This window comes from Mirounga angustirostris, unplaced genomic scaffold, assembly GCF_029215605.1.
Source record: "Mirounga angustirostris isolate CCGP_5_RB_7025 unplaced genomic scaffold, mMirAng1.0.hap1 SCAF_5, whole genome shotgun sequence".
In the NCBI taxonomy this organism is placed as follows: Eukaryota; Metazoa; Chordata; class Mammalia; order Carnivora; family Phocidae; genus Mirounga; species Mirounga angustirostris.
In genome coordinates, this window is record NW_026991713.1 from 22,350,665 (window position 1) to 22,372,883 (window position 22,219).

The window sequence follows — 22,219 nt, forward strand, 5'->3', positions numbered from 1 at the left end:
TTTCCAGTATTTAGGGCCAACTCACAATCTTTGGAAATTTTCTTGAGTGATATTTAGAAGTCAGAATACTCTTTTGGGTGCCTGTGTGGCTCAGTCGGTTAAGTGTCTGCCTTCGGCTCGGGTTGTGATCCCAGGGTCCTGGGATCAAGCCCCACATCGGGCTCCTTGCTCAGCGGGGAGCCTGCTTCTCCCTCTGCCTCTGCCATGCGCTCTCTCTCTTTGTTTCTCATGAATAAATAAATTAAATATTAAAAAAGAATACTCTTAAAATGAATAATAAAGGAAAGTAATGGAGCTAATAAAGACTAGAGACCACATTCTGCAAAGTTACAAAGAAAGGAAAAGGGTTTCCCAATATGAAACTTATCACCACTTATAGGCCTTCATTTACAAAAAATACTTATGGAAAAATATAACAATGCTTCTATTTTCACAAAATAAAAAGGGCTCCTAAGTAGTAAGAGAAATACATATCTTTGCACAAATTTTTGCTTGATATTAATGAAGAAAATCCATCATGTAGAAGTCCTTGTGTTTGGAAGGCTCTCATCTAAATAAAAAGGTCAGTATTGGGGGGCAGTTACCTTATCTGATGCACACAAACCTGAGAAATAGACATTATCCACATTTTGAAGACAAGGAGACTGCGAAACCACATGACTTGCTTGCTTGGGGTCACACAGACAGAAAGAAGTCAAATCAGAACTTGCCTGGGGGATCATGTAAGGCACTGCAAAGGCTTTGGGTGAATTGCTCCTCAGTCAGTAGAAAGTTGATTCAGTTGGAAGTCTAGTGTTTCTTGATCCAAGCAGTATTACTTAATAAGTACAAGCGACCAGTTACTTCTTTATTTGAAAGCATTTTACATATTATATGAGTTCTACAAATGTCCGTTCTTTTGATACCGTTAAAAGAAGAGAAATGGAAACAGGGCCAGATAGAAGCCCTGTTGTGACCAAATGCGTGCCTGGGAGTCCATGTGCTTTATCTTATCTAATCCTCACAATGGCATATCCTGTGCTCAAGCAAACCCAGGTGGGTGAGAGGTTTGCCACACGGCTGGCGTGTGGCAGAGCTGGGACTCACGCTCTGCCTACCTGACCATATCCTGGTTCCTCTATGGCTCTTGATACCCTGTGGTAGCTGTCTTAAATGATATAAATATTTTTACATGATATAAAACATGTTAATAACAGTTCAACAAATACAAATTTCCCCTATGCTAGGATAGATTACACTTACGTAGGCACAGCAAGCAGAATGAGAATAAAATCACTAGCAGTTTAGTGGAAACTTATTGAATCCGCTTTTTTATGTATCACCATAAAACCCTTTAATGCAAAAGTATAATGGTTATTTGTTGAGCCTTTTAGTGGAGACCCCTCTCTGCACATCTTGGCAGAGCTCTGCCCTTCACGCATGTTTGTGAAAGCTTTGCACGGAGGTATGGGGCTTACAGCGCATACAGAGACGTCCTTGGGTGTGTTTTCTGCAAACAGTGAGACACTGTTTCCTTAGCGGTCTCTTCAGTCGGAGTTCTCATTTGCTTTCTTTCTGGCTGTGCGACCGTACCAAGTCATGTGGTTTCTCTGAACTTCAACTTTCTTTCTTTCTTTTTTTTTTTTTAAGATTTTATTTATTTATTTGATAGAGAGACACAGTGAGAGAGGGAACACAAGCAGGGGGAGAGGGAGAGGGAGAAACAGGCTTCCCACGGAGCAGGGAGCCCGATGATGCGGGGCTCCATCCCAGGACCGTGGGATCATGACCTGAGCCGAAGGCAGACGCTTAACGGCTGAGCAACCCAGGCGCCCTTTCAGCTTTCTTTAAAATGTGGATAAAGCCTGCCTCTGGGATTTGTGTGTACCAGATAATTTATGTGAAAGCATATTCTAAACTGTAAGTCACTGTGTTATTAATATGTAGATGATAATGACTCTCAATTCAGGTATATCACCTGTCAGTCCCTAATTCGAAGGTCCCTGGTTCATCATAGGGCCAGTCAGTGCTAAAGATATTAGAAAGGTAAGTGCTCACTCAGATGGTTTAGCATTCTAAAAGACAGTCTTTTTGTTCCAGCATTATCCATGCTTAGAATATATATGGACAGTGGAATTGGAATTTTGCTCTTTATTATTTTAGTTGCATAAATGTGAAGGCTGCCGAGAAGCATCTCTCATGATGGAGAAGGGGGTCTGTGCGGTGATCACAAAGCCAGGAGAGGCAGAGGATAGTTGGAATAGTTCTCTACAAATTCAGGCTACAAAAGTATGTAGCACTCCTTAGTCCCCATCACCTGTTTAACCCATCACCTCACCCCCTCCCCTTGCGAGGAGCACCAGGTGATGGATGGAAGTGTCGAATCACTACATTGCACACCTGAAACTAAAATGTTAACTAACTGGAATTTAAATAAAAACTTTTTTTAAAGTATGTAGCAAAGAATATACTAATGGCATGTTATAGTATTTTAACATGGTGAGGTAAAACATTAAGTGAGAAAGAGCGATTATTTTTCCTTAAATGAAATTTAGAACTTGCTTGAAATACACAGTCCGCAAAATTAGCTACAGAGGCATGGCTATCCCAAGCCATGAGGCAAATGCTTGCCGTCTTTGGGAAAGAAGGAAGATGGTAATTTATTTTTTCACACTTTCCCCGGGGAAGTCTATTGTTTCTAGAAATTCTACCCACTTCTCTGGCATTATGGGAATTTACAGAATCAGCCTTCAGAAGATAGCATGACTATGCTCAAGAGACAGCATTTTACAAAGCGATTTCCCCCCCCCAAACTAACAAGTTTTCTTATTACTGTGTTAACATCAGATTTTTTTTTTAATGCTCCTAGGTTTATGGCTAGCTTTTAGTTTAGATTTTTATCACCTAACCACTACTCAGAAAGGCTCAGCCTGTCCATGACTTCAAAATTTTCTTCCATGAACATCTAAAGAGCAACTTCTAATACTTACGTACAGACAGATAACATATAACCAAAAAAAGGTTAAGAATAAACTCAGAAAGCTCTTCCATCAGAAACTTCCAGTTTGACAGCTTGTCAGGTTGACAGGCTGACACGCCAGCTTCAGAGATAACTTGGGATGTTGATGGTATCTGTGCCCTGTGTCAAGCCAAGAACTCTGGACCACCAGCCATCGATTCCCAAAAGCATCACACCAAGCAGAAGTGGAAAACGTTGCTTTCATAATTGGAATTTAAATCTGATGTGTGTATACGTTGTTTATTAATGTGGACAGTTAATTGCCTCTTCTTAAAATATATACACTGGTCTCTCCCTGTGACAACTTTGGGGTGGGAAATTCCAATGTGATTAGTGTCTTTGGGAAACACTGAAGTGTCACTGTCTATCCTGTGCATCAGGTTTAAAAAAATCACTCAGAGGGATTTGTTTTTAGATTTTGATACTCATCTTACAAGTCTGGATTATTTCATTCTCTGTCAAGTCCATCAGCGAGGCAAATTAGACGACCAGGAGTTTGTCCTGACAGATGCCAGTCAGACCTAAACACCTCCATTCATTTTGCTAGAGAAGCTTTGATGTCTCCACCTTCCCTCAGTGTCCTGGTCCTTAACCAAAGTGAATGTTTCCCATTAAAAACAGACCATGGATTTTTTTTAAAAAATCAGTATAAAACATCCTATTTTCAACTGAATAAATAAGAAATCTGACAATATATAAAAACCCTATTTCGGTAGAATTGACCTCCTGATACTTAGTGGTGCCTTAGGCTTGCTGACAGTGAGCAGCTTATTCACATAGAGGCACACCGGGCTATTTTTCCACTTGTTAAATCTTTGGAATGTTTCTCATTATATTCAGTCCAGTTCTTGGGTCTGCAGGTCAGAGTTTTGGCTGTTATAATCTGACCTTGATAAATTTTCAAGGGTAGGAGAATTCTCTTATTCTCCCTCTCCCTCTTCCTTTTCTTTTTCCAATGTAAAAAAAAAAAAAAAATGAAGACAAGGTTTTTTTAATGTCTAGAGGAAATAGGGCTGACTATGCGGTCCTTTCTCAGTTAATTCCATTTGTAGATGACTGAAGTAATATACCAGTAGGGACTCTTCTAGATACATGCAAGTAACAAAAATCCACCTCAGGGTGTCTTTAAGTTAAAAAGGGCATGTGTTTGAATCATTTCACTGTGAAGTCCAGGTAAACCTGGATCCGGGTGCTCCTATGATGTCTTGCTCTTTGGCTCTTCATGTCTCAACTCTGCTCCCCTCTGGGTTGGCTCTTCTCCCAAACAGGCTCTCTCTATGAGGGAGTTTCAAATCCAGTTTCTATTCAACTTGAAACTACAAGAAAGATGGCTTATCTTTCCAGGAGTTCTCCCCAAAAAGTCCCAGGATTGAGTCCCATTTGTTCAGATCAGCCTGTTCTGGTTCACTTACCTGTCCAGAGCTAATTATAAAAGAGGGTGTGTGTGTGTGTGTGTGTGTGTGTGTGTGTGTGTGCGCGCGCCCGCGCGTTATTTTTTGTGAGGCACAAGTAAAGGAGTAGTTATCAAAGTATTTTACAAACTCTAAAGTTATATGTTTGGGTTGTTTTATTAGAAAGTATCATTATTTTGAGAAAACTTCTACAGTATGCTTTTTCAATTAACAACTGGGAATAAATGCAATGCAAAGTAAAGCTCATAATATTTAACTGTGTTTTACAAAACTATTTCTGTTTTCCAGCTCCTAAGCCCAAACTAATACCTCTCCACTGATATGGAAACGATAGTTCTTAGGAGTTCGAATACTCCAAGGAGTTCCTATCTGTGTTGTAACCCAGTTAGCATTGGAGCTCTTTGGAAAGGACTTACGGATGAAACCCCTATTTAAATACTTTTAAATACTTTATGAGTTAGCATACATCAAAATCTATCATTATATTTTACATTTAAACAAATTTTTTTCTCTTACAGTGAAGTGTATGTTGGCTATGTAGTAACAAGGCCTGACTCTTCCTTCATCATCTTAAAATTCCCTGTAATAAGGACTCTGTAAATACTTGTTGACCAGATTACTTTACACAAGGTTATAGGCACCACAAAGCCACAGGTTTCTAGGACCCCAGATTAGACACAAATTGGGATGGTCTCAAATCTTCTAGAAAAACTATCTGGAACAGAAGCATATCCCCTGCCCAGTAGATCTGGTAAGTTAGCTCAACACCATTATTGTCAGAGGCAGCACTGATTAATATGACTTATAGTACAACTTATAATGTATAATTAATACAACCCTCAAAGCATGGAGAATTTATGTTGCTTACCCAAGACCACACAGGTTGTAAGAAGTCGAGGCAGGGTTTGGACCCAAGCAGTCAAGCTTCCCACCCTGTGTTTTAACCATGTGTTGATACACCTGCACTGTCTCTATCCAAACGGGGTCCCGGCAGACACAACACATTCTACAATTCTAGAACCCCAAAAGTCTTTAGTGCAATGTTTTGAGTCCTGTGACAAACTATTAATAATATCTAACGTTTTATGAAAAGGCAAGATTAGAGAATTGAACCTCCAAGGTAGCATGGATAAACTTTGTCAAGAAAATCCTTTGCTCTTGACATCCATTTTCTCATTCTTTACAAATCAGGAGCAGCAAACAATTGCTTCGTGTAAACAATTATGAAATGGCGTGACCCCTTTTCTATAGGGGTCTCCAATGAGGTTTGAATGCAGCATCACAAAAATTTGCAGTAACTTTTGTTAATGACTAGAAGATTCTTCTGTGCTTCTGCTAAAGAAAAGCAGAGAATCTTAGGATGGGAAGGGCCCAGAAAATGTATCTAGTCCTGTGACTTAATGCAGCACTGCTTCTAATACATCCTTAATAGACAGCTACAAGTTTCTGCCTACCTTTGTCACTGGGAAGGTGACCCCAACTTTGTGAAGCAGTCCCATCACCGTTGGAAAAGTTCTAACTGATAGGACTGTTGCCTTATGCTGAATTGATATAAGCCTTCCTAAAACTACTACATAGTTAGTTTGGAAAACATGAAGAATAAAACTGCTCCCTTTTACTGAGAATAGTTCTTTAAGACTAAAGAGAATTTGATGCCTTCCCCTCACTCCTTGCCAATATCATTCTGAGAAGTGGGATGTGGACCCCACAGCATCCTCATTCCCCAGCTCTGGGCACATCTGCTTTGTTGATGCTCATGCTTAACATCAGTAACATCTTGTTAACTCCTACTGAGCTTTTCTTCATGAAAATGTCCCAGCCTTTACCAATGGCCATGGGCCATGCCTCCCTCCTCAGCCCTCAGCCTTGGGGTGTGTGTGTGTGTGTGTGTGTGTGTGTGTGTGTGTGTTTAACCTTAATGCAGGATCTTACATTTACATTATTCCTTTCCAGCTTTCCAGCAAAAACAGTTTTATCAAGTTGTTTACCCAATAATCCCAGTCTATCAATGTCTTGTTAAAGCTTGGTCAACACTCAGTTTATCAGTGATCCTCCCCAATTATGTCATGTGCTAATTTAAAACGCTTATTCAAACAAGCATGTCTTTCAAGTAATTTCTCCAATGTGGTGATTTCAGTGTTGAACAGACAGAAATGAGGAAGAAACTGCAGTCTTCTGCCAGAGACCTCTTGGGTTGGCATCATTTAAGATCATCATTCAACTAGACCTCATTTTTCCATATTTTCCACACTCATAATATGGGGAAATAATGGGGTCTCAACATCGGTGAATGAATGGCCTTGTCCAATACCCTTTTTTTACCAGAGGCAGGAAGCAATGTTGAGCATCTAGCTAATAAATGGGTTTAAATAAAGAAAATGACAGCTTCAGTTTGCAAGAAAGGAACATAATGTATAAAAAGATGTTAAAGGCAAAGAGCAGTATTACTCTGCAAAATCCGGTTCCTTTGCAACAATTCGTGATAAAAAAGCTGATCGCTGCTTTTCTGAATGAGTTATTAATATTTCTGCTTCTTAGGTGTTCTGAAAAATGTATCAGTAATGGTGGCATCCAAAGTTTGAGGTAGAACAAGTAAAACAGCCCCTATTGCAATAAATAGCATGATCCCAATTGACTTAAATTCCCTGCAAGACGCAGGGAAACTGGGGAGCTGTACATTACGATCTCAATTGCACAGTGTTCCTTTTTTCTCTCTGCTTTCCTTTTTCTGAAGAGATCTCATAAATAATTGTGTATTGTCATTTAGGGCTACAACTATCATATTAGGGAATGCAGGTTATATATGATCTCTGCAAATGAATAACAGAAATCACCTAGCCTGTACGTTCTCTCCTACCTTGGTAGCTGAGGGCTTATTTTATGTGCTGTCATTACCAGAATCAGTTGGGAGGGAGGAAGGCAGGAAGGAGGGAGGGAAAGAGAGAAACCTGTAAATTTGGGCAAGCAACAGGAATTTATCATCAGTATCTGTATCATGCCAATGGACTTAGGATGGGACCAATAGTGGTATTTAGTTCTTCCCACTTTTGCTAGATTAATGAATGCTGATGCCATCAACAGTGGGTCACACAGAGAGAACTGTTGGCCTGACTCTTCACTTCCAGGGGAAGGTCACAATCACAAAGGTTTGATAGGACTGCTCTTCAGGGAGGTGGAGAAATGACAGGAAACAGCATCTTCTTGAGTCCAGCATTCCCTGCAAATGAAATAGTCTGAAACTTTTCTTAAAAGGGTCAGTGGCAAACATATAAATAAATAAAAATTTAAACAAAAACCAAAAACCCTGAACTTGAGACAATCTAGTGTAGTTGAAAAGAAGAATCCCATACAGTTGTTTGAGGGCTGTGTGCAAATCGCAGAGCTCACAGGAGGGGAGAGGAGGATCATTCCTGAATCCATGGCAGGGAGATGGCAGTGATCCTAGGCTGGCCCGCAGCTTCTGGGCAACTCAGGAGAAACCAAGGGTTTTGATCTTCTGATTTCCAGGCAGTATTTCTGTGAGTGCCCATGGAAGAAGAGGCTGTCACTGCTGGAAGAAAAGATGCAGAGGTGTTGGGTGCATTAATCCTTGCCTGAACCGAGTCTCTTTGACTCCCATCTTTTGACAGATCTCATTTTAGTCTCTGCTCAAGGAGCCGCTGAGTCCGCTGGCTGCTGACCAAGCCTTCCTTTGTTAGGGTGCCCTTTCTTCTTTTGCTTTTGAAGCTGTTTTGTTCACTCTTCAAGTTTGTTTTTGTTTTATTTTAGAAGCGCTGTCATCCAAGAGAAGGAATGGATTTCATTATACCTTTAGCATTCAACCCTGAACCTTTCCTGTTTCTTGTTGGATTCTTTCTGGTCAATTTTCGAACACCCCGAAGTGTGAAAAAATTTTGACAATATAAGGGAGAAACGGAGAAAAAGACAATTTTTTTTCAGGGCTAGAACAAGGCAGAAAATTTCATCTTGGTAGAATCTGACCGGGGGACTCTATTCATATATGTTTCTTTATTAAACTAGCTACACAGTGTTGGCAGACTCCTGGAAGGTTTTCAGAGCCTAATTGGTGTTAGTGAGTAGATGGAGCTCTTGTCAGCTTGCTCCATTCCAAGACCCACCATCAGCCTCTGAATCCCAGTTTACTACTGGTCCTGATGGTGGAAAAGGGATTGTGTCCGTAGCAACGTGCATTCCATAGACAGCCACTCTGTGACCCATGCCTTGTGCTCAAAAGATGCAGTAACTATCTTGAAATGATGTCATGGTGCCAGGGAGACAGATTCCTATGTTCTAAACCTTTTTTAAATATTCAACTTCTGCTTAAAAGAATAATCCTTTTACAGTGTGGAAAATATAGACTGAATTTGGACATAATATGCTGGATGTTCAGGGAGGGCTTCTCTGAGATGGTGACATTGGAGTAGAGCCTGCAGGAAATGGGGGAGCTAGTCCCGCAGTAGCTGGAGGAAGAACATTTCAGGCAGAAGGGGAGACAAATGCAGAGGCTTGAAGCGGGAATGTCCAGAACCAAGTAAGCAAGAAGAATAGTAGGAGAGGAGGGCAGAGAGATGAGGCTGGGGCTGGGTGCCAGAGGATGGAGATGCTCGCAGGCCATCGTCAGGACTCTGGATCTTCCTGTGGGTTCAGTGGAACAGAGTGGCATGATGCAGCTTTCATTTCAAACAGATCATGTTGGCTGTTGTATTGAGAATAAGCACTAAGGGGACAAGGTTGAAAGCAGCGAGACCAGTTTGCAAGCTAATGGAATAATCCACGTGAGAAAAGGTAGTGGCTTGGACCAGGCAGTGATAGGAGGGTGAGAAGACTTTAGAAGTAGACTCAGCAGGATTTGCTGCTAGATTGGATGAGAAATGTGAGCAAAAGGATGTGGCTGGAAGAAGGGGTTGCTGTTCACTGAGACAAAAAGTCTTATGGGGAAGGTGAGGTAAACAGGAGTTTGGTTTGGGCATTTAATTTAAGGTTAAGATGCCTATTAATCATCAAAGTAGGGCAGCATCAAGAGGACAGCTGGGCATCCGAGTGTGAAGCTCAGGGGAGAGGTCTAGACTGGAGATACAAATCTGAGAGTCAGAACTGGGTGACACCACCTAATGTAGCCAGAGAAGGGAAAGGAATCGAGGACTGATGCTCCAGGGATCAGAAGATGACCACTTATAGGAACCAGCAAAGGAGGCCAAGAAATGGAAGGAGTGATCAAGTGTCAGAGGTCAAGGAAAATGAAGCGTCAGATTTGGCAGAGTGAAGGGTATAGAGAAAAGCAGTTTCTGTAGAATGGGCTCAAGTGAGGACAGGAAAAGAGAACATGGAGAAAGCACAGGCACCTCTTGGGGCATTTTGCTTCTTAAAGAAGAACAGAAATTGAGTAGGAGCTCAAGAAGGATGTTGGGTCAAGGGAAGGAATCCATTTGCTTTTTTTCTTTTTTAATTTTTTTTTAATTATGTTATGTTAATCACCATACATTACATCATTACTTTTTGATGTAGTGTTCCATGATTCATTGTTTGCATATAACACCCAGTGCTCCATACAGAACGTGCCCTCTTTAATGCTTTTAGCAGAAGATGTTATAGCACTGTTTGAGAATGCTCCAGTAAAGAGGGGGAAAATGGATGAGGAAGAAGAGAGAATATATCATAAACTACTGGAATGCTACCAGTTGAGCAGAAAAGAAGCCTACCTTTAGAAAGAAAACCTTGAAGATATAAGTACTATGCTTTACATTTTGTCATTAGATTGGAATGCAGATGTGTTGTATTTTCTGAACTGAATTCCTGGTAACCTGAGGTACATGATGGTGACAAGAACGAGACGTGTGTTGTATTTTAAGAAAACATTTCCAGAGTCAGGAGAGAGGTCTGAACTAAAGATAACATGATATGCCTTTGCTTCATCAAAGAAATCCACATTCAATTATTGACTATATCTTGGTTATAAAACTATATCTTTCCTTAATCCCCATTTATTTGGATTTCATGGTAATTCAGGTTCAGATAAACTAAGTTAGCCTGAGAAATAAGCAAATGAAATTTGCAGAGGGATATTTAACATCCTTTTATAGAATTGTTTCCAGGCTCTGTACAAGGAGCCCTTTAACGCATAGGTATACTAATTACAAATGTTCCTTCTCTCTTCAACAAAGTGAGCAGCCCTTTGTCAACCTTTATCAGGAAAAAATGAGAACCATTCTAACAAGAAGTCTGCAAGGTTAGTTTCTGGTGCCTTTACCAGAAATGTGTCAGCAGTGACATCACTGACTAAAAGCACACGTGGCGATAACAAAGCAGACCAACTACAAATGATAATGAATAGTAGTAATTAATGTTCCTGTCGTGCTTTACTCTTTGTCAAGAAACTTTGAACACATTCTACTGTTCCATTGATTCAGCAAACATGCTTGATGGCCTTTTGTGTTCGAGGTGCTAGAAGTTTAGCTGTGAAAAAGTTCCCTCTCTTATGAAGCTTAACATGAGCTGCAGAACAACCTGACAAAATAAGTAGGTCAAGTACTATTATTATTCTTTACAGATGAGGACATTCTAAAGCTTAATTAAAACTTAGATTTAAATCACTACCATTCTAGGAATTTGGGGTCCCGATGAAATCTTATCACCAGTATTTTCTTTCTCAGAACTGTTCAGAACTCAGCACTTCAATACAAGTTGTACCGTGAAATATTATCTTCATAAATATAATGAAATTCTGTGATGGAAACTCTTTTGCATTAAAAAAAAAACCTCATTCCAGTACTCAGTCTAATAACCATGTGTCTAGAAGAGCCATTTTATCTTATGAAAACACCAGTTACAGCTAATCCACCTAGAGTAACTGCTCTTTGAGCCTGATAAATTATTTACTGCCAAAAGAATTACTGTGGTATCTGAAATGTATCAGCATTTTCTTCAACAACCTCCACAACTAAAACACAACTGCCTTTATTTTCAACTCTTTTTTAAAAATCTGACTTTTTACCCTTTGCGTTGAGTCAATTAATTGTTGGAATTTATAGAAGTGTTATTGTTTTCTAAGTTTAAGACACACCTTATAAATGAAAATAGTTATTGTAACATCTTTCAAATGTATATAAGCCAAATACAAACTCTCTTCAGTGTATGTGACTAGAGGTAGAGTTTTTTTCTTCATTGAGAAAAATTTTATGAGATTTAAAAAAATAAACTAAGTGATGTACGAGACCCTCTCTTCCCTCCTTAACTCTCTGGTAACTTTCTCTGACTGTTGGAAGATAAGATTCGTGTAACAAGACATTAAGTGGGAAATTTCCTGTAGGAACTAAGTACAGAGTATTCTCAAGAGAAAGTTGCCAATAATGGAGTCAGCTACCCTGTTCAGGATTGACCAGGAGGTGGTGAAACCAGGCGCCATCAGCTGCCTGTGTGGACAGGCAGAAGACTGGTGTTGGGGAAGGGCAGAGAACTGTCTGAGCCACTGAGGAGAGCACATGGGAGAAGAGAGAGGTGTCCCCATGCACTTAGAGCCTACTCTGGAAGAGCTCTAAGAGGAAGTCTCATGCAGAGTGGGGGAACCTGCCAGAAGGGGAAACGGGCATCTCATTCCACAGTCAGACTTCTGATAGGCAGATGCACCAACCTGAGCTGAAGAAGAGAGAACTGGAGGGACATGTCCTGGCAGAGAGGGGAGTGGTCACAGAGCAGCCTACCCTGCAGAGCCAGGCTGTATGTATGTGTGATGTGGGCGGGTGTGCAGGAGGAGTCTGGGTTATACCCTCTCCCCTGTGTCCCGTACAACGGGTGAGCATGGGCTCTAGGAGGGCTGAGTAGAGGTTGGAGGAAGTCAGGCTTGGGACATATTTCTCACATCAGGAACTGTGCAGTGGGGACTCCATCCATCCCTACAGAGCCCTCCAAAGATCTCACACAGAAACGCAGTAGAACCTGTGTGGGGCAGGATGGTTGCACCCCCTACAAGAGGACACCGGAGGCCATTACTCCGGTGGAGCATTACTCTAGGAAGCAGTGCAAGCTGTCAGAGAATTCAGCCATAGCCGGATAAGAAAAGACCCCTTTGTCCTTCTCCTGTACTCCCCTCTCCAACAAAGGGCATGAAGGAGGTAGAGCTTGGGGTGGGGGATATCCACGATTGACCATACCACCCCACTCCTCCCTACTCCTAGTGGAAGAAGGAAGGCGAAGAGGACCGAGTACAAATCAAGCGTCTTGTAACCACCATGGGATTTTTAAGCCTCAAGCCTGGCTTGTGGGGAGGGAGGGCAAGGTCTGAATCAGATGATACTGGGGTTTTTTTACAAGATGGATTCTTAGTGACTCAGAGTGACCAGGAAGTTACGAGGTCTGCCCCAAGTGTCAAGTGGCCTGGTGCCCATCAGGGAGGGGAGATGGGGCTGGCCCTTTTGGGAGTAATGAGTGGAAAACAATAAACCTTTCGGGTATTTGACGCCTAGTGGAGTTGAGACTGTTCCTTGAACTTACCACTTACATGTACACTTGTTCCAGGGTCGGTAAAACCAGTTCCATGTAACTGGAGCCTGCCTTTGCCTCCTTTGCCTTCCCGTGAGGTCAGTACCGTGCTGACACCCCTTCCCAGCCATCCCAGCAGGCCGACACGTGTGACACTCTCGTGTCACCTGAGCAAGCCACTTACCCTTTCTGAATGTCAGTGTCTTCATCTGTCAAATGACAAGTGGTTCCTGGGTTACTTCTAGCATTAAGAGTCTGTGGAAGTTGGGGCTCCTAGGTGGCTCAGTCGCTTAAGTGGCCGACTCTCGATTTCGGCTCAGGTCGTGGTCTCAGGCTGGTGAGATCGAGCCCCACATCAGGCTCTGCAGTCAGTGGGGAGTCTGCTTGAGATTTTCATTCCCTCTCCCACTGCCCCCCCACTCTCCCTCTCTCTGTCTCTCTCAGATAAATAAATAATTTTTTTTTTTTTAAGTCTGTGAAAATTGTGAAAGAATGAGCTCAGAAATGTGGATGAGAGTACTGGAAATATGAAAGGTATCCTCCTGCTTGTCTGTTTGTGCCAGTTAAGATGGTCATCCCACCAAAGCATGGAGTTGGTATATTTAAATCAGGTGGCAGCTATTGTAGACAAGGCTGGAGGTTTAATGGGCACAAGACTTAACTTGCTAGAGATTGAGTTTTTGAAAGGTAGGAAGAGGAAGATCCCCTGTGGAGAGAATACCAGGAAGTCTAGGGAGGGAACTGAGAGTAGCAGAGCCGGTTTAAGTGGGAGGTGGTTGCAGTTGCCTTCGGCCAGACCCCAAGGATCTTACTTCCTTAAGGGAATGCCAGTTACCTAACAATCTGTCCCCAGCAAGCCATCCAGATGACAGAAGGGATGGAAAGCAAAGATGTCTGGGGGAGAGGGGGGAATGCCACCGTCACTGGACAGAGAGATGTTAAATTTCTGGTGAGCGTTTCTGGGAGGGTGAAGGTAGGGAAAACATTTAGCCAGGGATAAGTTTCTTTTCCATAATTCATTTGCTGATGCAATTGTTCTTTGCCGGGCTTCTAAACCATATTGTGGTTATGTTCTTATCTCCTTCCTGCATGATCTTTGTACGGCCTGCTTGTGAATTCTGGGGATGTTCACAGTGCTTACTGAGTAAGTTTAGGCATGCTGCCATTTTCTGTGATTCAATTTCATGATGTCTTTTAGAATGATGGAATTCAGGAAAAGAACTCTATAAAGATCAAGCCAGGAACCTCTTCGGTTTATTTGGTGGTTTCTGCTGTAACTCCTAGGAGGGGGGATTAGCTTGGCATTTGGTTCTAAGCAAGCAAACATTATTGCCTTTTAATAATTGTTAATTCTTAGCTTGTTAATGGTGTGGTGGAGAGTCAGGATGATGGAGCTGAGCTGACTCATTATAGGCTCCCCACTGCTATTCCCCAAAGTGTCTGCTTCAGTAACAGACCCTGGCTTCCTGACCCCAACCCCTCCCTGCCCTAGTTTCCTTCCTGCCACCTCCCCCGCCACTCCCTTCCACTGCCGAGTGGCCAAATGATGCTTCCCCCCTTGTCAACCACAGTTCTGCCCTTGAGAACTCTGGAGGGAGAAGGATCTTCTAGGTTTATCAAATGGAGGAATGACTAAGTCAGGAAAGTCATTTTATTGCATTGTTTGCTTTTGGTCATTGAAGATAAGAAAACAAAAATATGTATTCTGCACTAAAGGCTTTTTCCCATCTCTCTTGAACTCCATGAAAATATTTATCCTCTGAAATGAACGATGTGAAGAGGGAAGGTATTTCCGTTGTCTTTGGCAAATGTAAAACACAGTTTGCTTTTTCCAAGATGTGAATTTATTGGTAATCTCCCTTGATATAAAACTAATGTCTAAATGGTCTTTTTTCTTTCCCAGCCAACCCAAAATGCTTTTAAGCAAAAGAATGAGTTGGAAGCCAATTATTAAACCTGGGCATCCTGAAACATTTTTTGAGTGTGTGTGTGTGTGTGTGTGTTTAAGAAATGTGATTCTTTGCTTTTTATTATTTCCCTCCTTCCCCTCCTTGATGCTACCTTGGTAGCTGCCATGTTCTAAATATTGACAAGATGAGATAGTTTTCTGTTTATATCAGCAGTCGTCTGTCTGTGAGATATGGACGAATCAGAACGCTGGATTTCCTTTCTCAGCCATCCATCAGGTTCATAATGTAAGGTTACAAATGGTTATTTTCTTTCCTGAACTTGCGCTATGTAATGTGTTGCAAAGTGTTGTCAGTAGCTGCAGGTACTGTGTCCTGGCAATGCAGACGATCTGTGATGTCTAATGACTCCTGAGATCTTGTCTCTGATACTTCATTCACTGTGCCTTGTGACCAGTTGACGTGCAAACATTGTCCTAAAATGAGAAACATACCTGGTTTTTAAAGTCTGCAGTTAAAATCTGTTTCATGTGAGTTTTGGCTTTCATCCCAGGTGTCTGTGTTAACTTGCTTTTACAGGAAGAAGGAAAAGGGTAAATTGATATATATATATATACACATGTATATATCAGTGTTATTCTTCCCCATCTTGTACTTCCCCATGTCCATGGGCTAGTCAACCCATCCTGTCCAAAAGTTCTCAAAGGTTCATGTGCTTCATTCACTTGTGAGAAATATTTGAGTCTGATTTGCATGGTAGTCTGTATCCATTTTACGCGAGCGTGGGAGTGGTATGGCCGGAAGCGGCATCGTTACAGCTACAGAGTGGTTCTCAGCCTTTTTCCACTGGACAATACTGAATTGATCTTTGGAATGTGCGTGAAATCGTGACCCATTTTACTCTGAGCTGTGTAATATTCAAATGTTCACAGCTTACCTCTGCACACTTAAAAAAAAAAAAAATTTGTTTGGGAAGTAGACATTTTAATGTTTGGTCTTTTCTGTTTTGTATTTTAAATACAATCCTATTTTCATATCCTGTTAAATTTTTCCCATCGGATAGCCTGCTGCCTGAGAGGTTGAGGCATTTGGTTGAGAATCACTAAGGAGAGCTCTCGGGGCGGCATGTGAAGGGCCTACTTTCAGGGTGCCACGTCAGGCACACCCCTCCTGTGCATGGGACTTCTGGCTCTTGGGCTCGTGGGGTCTGTACATTGCCTGGTACTGATGCTCTAGTGACCCAGCAGTCCCTCCTGAACCCGTAAATGCTAACCAGTGCTTTTTCATGTTCAGAAGTGGCCATCTCTGCTCTTTATCATCCAAAGGAACAAATTTAGTATAACCAGCTGCATTTGACCAAACTAGCATTCTTGATTCTGGAAGATTTTTTAAAGACCTGCTGTAGCATCCTGCTTCCGTGTGTATGTGAATGTTTGTAGGAGGCCCTTCCTTACATTCACACCCAAACCCATGCCTACATATTTATAAGCGTAGAGCTCTATGGAGCATTCTTCAAAGCCTCAGAGATAACAGAAGATAAATGTAATCACATACATCTTATGGAAGTTTGGGTAGCTCATCTCTGATCGATATTTGTCAGAATTCTTGAAAGTGAAGCCTTAACCTAACAATCGTCATTTAAAATCATTTTCGTTTTTCATTAAGTGTTCTGAAGAAATAGAGAATAATGTTTATTAATATTCAGATCTAAATTTATAAGCAGGTAGGTGGAAACAGTTCCTAGTAGAAAAGATTTAAAAGCTGCTATTTAAAAAAATCAATTAAATCCTAATTTTAAAAAAATCTAAAGAATTAATACAAGGCTTGGAAAATACCATACCTTTCTGTTCATGTTAGGAAGCTAAGTCATAATTCTGGCTTTTAATTATTTACTGACATCCTTAGGAAATGTTTTTCTCAAGAAGAAAATAAGGATATAGACGATGTTCCCTTCATATGCACAGAGAGCATAGAGAATATGTAGTATCTTCAATTTCCATGTTTGGAGGAGAGAACTCTGCAATACGATGTTTTTGCATTTGCCTTATGTATCTGGTGCATATGAATGAAAAGTCACGCAGCTTTAGCACCTTTTGGAATAAAGGAAAGCTGCATTTTAGGCTCTGCCATCCAGTAAAAACCTATCTGTAGACTTTTGTGAATTTTTTCCTGGGCTATAACTAAATTCAGTTAGTGGTTTTATACTTTTCAGCTGGTGGGATAAAAGACATTTGATTTAATTGCATCATATTAAGTATGGCCCCACCGTAGCCCTTCACACTCGGCCACACTGTGCATGCCGAGTTGGCAGTTGGTAAATACCTATTCAACAGAATCAATTTTCCATTTAAAGCTCTAATCTCAAATTATATTATTTCTTTATATTCAAAGTTTAATTTTTATTTGAGCTGGAAAGGGTACTTAATGATGTCCATTTTCCTTTGTTTCATTGATAATATCCTAAAGGAAATACATACATACATACCGCATAAATGAGGTTTTAAGCCATGACCAAATTCTTGGAATATTAAAATCACTCAATACATGAACATAAAGAAAATGTTTAAGTATTTTAAGTGCTCTAAAAAAGTAGCCTGAAGACATTTAGTAAGAGTGCCTTGAATCATTGAATTTCTCTTCTATAATTACTTAAGCATTTTAAAGAGTACTGCCAGTCAGTAATAGTTTAAAATAGAATTTTACCCCAACCTTTTCCTGTTTTGTTATTCTATTTAAATATAATTGCATCACTGTTACCTATGTTTAGATCTACTGTTTATTAAGGATAAGGTTTAACTATAAACCATTCTTTGAGGCAAAAGACTTTTTAGGTCTGTTTGATTTTTTCATATTTAACAAAATTTTTTTAAACTGGTAAATTATTAAATTAACTTTGTTAATTTACCTGGAGAACTAATTTTATTAATTTGCCTGAGGAAATACAGGTACCATCTCGATAAGAGTGTACTATTTTACAAGACCTAACGATGGGCCTCCCAGTTTGGAGTTATTTTATAGCTAAGATAGAAACCCCAATTTACCTTTTGGTTTCTCTCACCAGTCCCTGCAGTGTACTGCCCTACCCACTTCCTCCGTAGTTCCTTCCTGCTGCAGTCCAGCCTCCAGGATGGGTGAGCCCTAAGGCACCCTTATTCTCTCAACTCTTGTTTTTACTGTTGGTGGACCAGTTGAAGCTATAACCCACCCTAAGACCTAGGCCATACCTCCCCCTGGCAGAAGGGTGTCACCAAATCTGTCCATTCTCATAAAACTAACTCCAGAGAGAGGACTCAACACCTGCAGGTGGAGTCATATAAATATTCTTTGGTCTAAAGTTAAACACAATAAGAATAAGCTGATGAATTTCTAGGAAGCAAATACATTTATTTTTTTATAACTTCAATCTTAAGAACACTTTGCCCTCCTTTGAAAATGAACGTCTGGAAATGGGCCCTAAATATGACAAAACTCAGTTCCTATTTCCAGAAAGATAGATTCAGTCCCTATCTAGAGAATTTAAAAATGTTTGGACCGGAGCCATGTTTCAAGGCCACAAAGAACATAAAGGAAGGATTGTACTTCTCTTCCCTATACTTTCCTCCCCTCCCACCTAGCGCGTAGGGGAGGCCCAGTGCGATCACTGAATTCAAAGCAGGAGGCTTGTGATTTCTGGACAGAGTGGAGTCCTAGAAGAGCAGATGATGGCGCTGCCTAAACTGAGTTAAATGGATGTGCCACGCGTTTCTTCAAGTGGTTATCAAATAAGAGGCCGGGATGATTTCCAGACCAAGGTGGTATGTGCTGGGGCTTGTTCTTCCCAAAATGGCTGCTACAACTTATGGGGATGATGTGAATATTTGAATCAGCATTTGGCTGTAGTTCTGCTTTACATCTATGGAACTCACATTGAAGTTTAATTATAAAAGTGCCTGAGTTAATTCAACAATTAGGGAATGAGTTTGCATATGATTTGCATGCTTAATGTACTGACCCCCTGAAATGTCCCCATAACCCCAGCTTCATCCCACTCACGCCCACCCCCAGCCCTACCCCCAGCCTTTGCACCGCAACCCAGGGTGCCCCCAGCTCCTGCCATGTCTGTTCAGGCTGCTGTGAGAGCTGCCTGTTGAGCTTGGCCCAGAGATACCTCAGCTAAACTAAGACAGGGCTAACGCGAAGCTCTGACGCTTGGTCTCAGTTGTCACCTCAGCAAACACTGGATCGAAAGGTCTTTTAACGTCAAACAACTCCTCCTTTTGTATCATCCCACGGAGTTGCGTGCAAACATCTGTTGTCCTGTTAACAGTGTCACCCGTGACTTAAATGTACAACACCTGTTTGCTGTGTTGTTGTTGCTTTATCGAGGGAGGGGAAGAAGGTGAATGGGGCGGACTAGAGGATTTGCTGGATTTGGGGAGAGCTTTTTAATTAAGAACTCCTAGCTGCATGTTTTCAGAGTTTTAACTGTAGGTATTATCACTTAAATTACATTCAGCTTAAATTACATTCAGCTTCAAAATAGTACTGAAATCCACATTTTCTACATTTTCAATTTCATACAATTTTTTTTTTAAGAGCAAATCACAGCCAGTTGAATTAAAAGACTGAGAGATGATACAGACCAGGTGTTTGAAAGAGAAGGAAAAGAAAAGATCATAATAGGCAGCCAGAGGAAAACTTTCTCCTAAAATTAATTGCAGACAGTCTTTTTTTTTTTTTTTTACAAAATAAAAGTTATAAAGAGAAAACTCAAGAATGAGTCAGGGATGGGTCATAAGACAGACAAAAATGCTAAAGTAATTATTCCAGGTAAAGTCTTACCAATTTCAACAGACAGGAGATAAGAGAACCAAACCATATGCAAGTAAATTAGCAACTAGAACAAAACTAACACAGAGAGTGGCTTAGACTAGGGCGTGAGGAGCTCGAGGGACTCTGGTAGGTCACGTGCTCCAGTGAGAAGCTAATGAGCTCGCAAGATACTAATTGCGCTACCTGAGTCTGGGAGTGACTCATCTCGAGAAGAGCTTCAGGTTCTCTGCCTCAGTGAAAAGGCCCGTGCAGTCCTGAGGGGCTCTATAGAGTTTTCCTCTAGTTTTTCAAAGACAGAAACTTCAGAAAGCAAAGCCTATGCCCAACACTTCCCAGCGTTAGCAGCCGCGGCATGTGCCACCTAATGTAAGTCCAGACTGCACAGAGAGAATTGGAACGCTAGTCCTCTTCCCCAGAACACATGTCCCGTTGAAGCTCTTCCTGGAGACTTGCGGTTTTTAAGCTGTTGGAGTTTCTGATCCTTTCAAAGAATTTAATGAAAGCTGTAGACTTTTTTCTCCCCCAAAACATACACCTACATCCAAAATTTTGCTTTCTTATCCTAGATTCCTTGAAAATCCTCCTTAAGAAACCCTACAGTATCAACCCATTTGCTAGTACTTCTGTAGAACTTGGTCTCTGACCAAGGTTTTACTTGGTTTGGGAGCTCGTGAGACCTATTTATATTCTTCCAACTCCTGAGAAAGGTAATTCGTTAATTCTGCAAGAGCAGCCAAATCCAGATTAAAAGAGAGTGGCTTTGGAAATCTGCCTGTTGTCTAGTTTTTGTTAATGTCCATTTGAGAACAAAGAACTGAATTTCGAGAAATTAGAACCTTTTCCAGGGAAAAGAGTGAGAAATCACCCGTGTATAATATCTAAATCGGACCAGAACCCAGAAAAGACCTGCCAGCACCGGCCTTTGACTTTATAGATGCTCACACTAAGCCATTATAGTAATAAAACTAGTCGAGGCTAACCTCATGGAAAATGATAGATGGAAGGATGGGATGTCCTTCTGTCTCAGGTCTGTCTTAGTGGGCGTATGCATTAAATGATAGGCCATCATATGTGCATGTGCTTGTATTTGTGAATTAAGATCCTCAAGTACATGCATATTGCACGTATGACCAAACTTGGTATTTAAATGTTTATTATTCATTTGTGCTTAAGGTTTCCTGAGAAAGGTAGCTGAACACATCCAAGACCGTCATGTGGCATTTTATCAATACAAGTGAATTCAGATGAGGGAAACTAGCCACCCATTCGTAAATTTTTCTTCAAAAATTTTGTTTAGAATCACACTTACACTGTCTTTTCTCCAGAGATCTAAAATCATCCCAAGTACATGGTACATGTCATATTTGGAAACTGAAATTCATGGAACTGTGTATTCTGAATGTAAAAGCAATTCAGACTAAAAAGTTCAAATAACTAAGCTTAAGAACAGAAGTCTTTCAAAGGTCATATGTTCTTTTTCTGTTGTAACAGAAAATCATGAATTAGTGCATCATTTATGAATATCTCCATGTTTTATTTTAAAATCACTTAGTTTAGGGTGTCCTTCTAAAAATGGAATAACTTCTTTCACGCCCCAGAAATTAACTCAGCTTTGGGAAATATGATGCTACCACATATGTAAAACCGTAATAACCAGTAGAAGTATTTCTACACATATAATACACCCAAATGCATTTGCCCATTCCAGCACCCATGTATAAGATGAACTCAGGCTAGCTGTAGGAAATGAGCTTTGCCGACTGCTCATATTACCTCTAGAATAAATGTCGTTTTCAGACAGGAGACTGGGGAGAACCTTCCATTACCTTGCGACCTCCAAATGAAGCCACAGCCTCAACCCCAGTACAATACTGGCAACACCACCCAGAAAAGCTCATCTTCCAATCGTGTGATTACAAAGCTTTTGTAAGTTACCATAAATTCAGTATTTGGGTACCAGTGGGGATGGAGGGTGTATTTCTGGTCTGTTCACTTTTATATTGAAAATAGGCCAAAATGTCCTCGCTGAAGCTCTTAAAGTGTTCCCTTCTCTTTTTCTTAAAGTAACCTTTTCTATACAGAGAAAGTCCAAGTAAAAAGAGCTTAATAATCCCTTTTTTTTTTAAGATTTTACTTATTTATTTGAGAGAGAGAGACTGAGAGAGAGAGAGCACATGAGAGCGGGGAGGGTTGGGAGGGTCAGAGCCGAGCAGGGAGCCTGATGCGGGACTCGATTCAGGGACTCCAGGATCATGACCTGAGCCGAAGGCAGTCGCTTAACCAACTGAGCCACCCAGGCGCCCTTAATAATCCCTTTTAATCTTGTGAATTTAAGGTCTATTTTGCCTTCTTCTTATACAGTTGTATGTTTTAAATGAAATGTGATAAAGCCCAATCTTAAAATGGAAATGAATATAAATATAACACGTAGACATCAACACTCACTCACCAATGATCTCAAAACACTGGGTCTACTACCAGATTTTTTTCATTAGGATTATATTACTGGGTACTTTTTTCTAATAGGAGAGAGAATCAGGCTTAGCTGAGAATCGCAAGAAACATGAACAGGTGAATGTTGAAAAAATACCATAGGTTTGGGGACAGGTGGTTGT

At 40.8% G+C, this 22,219-nt stretch overlaps 1 protein-coding gene across 3 annotated transcripts in view; it reads left to right on the top strand.

Annotated features, from left to right (window-relative positions):
- ANKS1B (ankyrin repeat and sterile alpha motif domain containing 1B) overlaps positions 1 to 22,219 on the top strand; it is a 1,110,621-nt gene that overhangs the window by 1,033,878 nt on the left and 54,524 nt on the right. Inside the window, exons 20-21 of one of the 3 annotated variants that reach the window (XM_064590752.1) lie at positions 15,006 to 15,080; positions 21,402 to 21,530. In XM_064590752.1, the coding sequence (XP_064446822.1) occupies positions 15,006 to 15,080; positions 21,402 to 21,530 (204 nt within the window). Of the gene's footprint in view, positions 1 to 13,667; positions 13,835 to 15,005; positions 15,081 to 21,401; positions 21,531 to 22,219 lie in introns of those variants that run through there. The other 2 variants (XM_064590749.1, XM_064590748.1) reach the window with 2 other exon arrangements.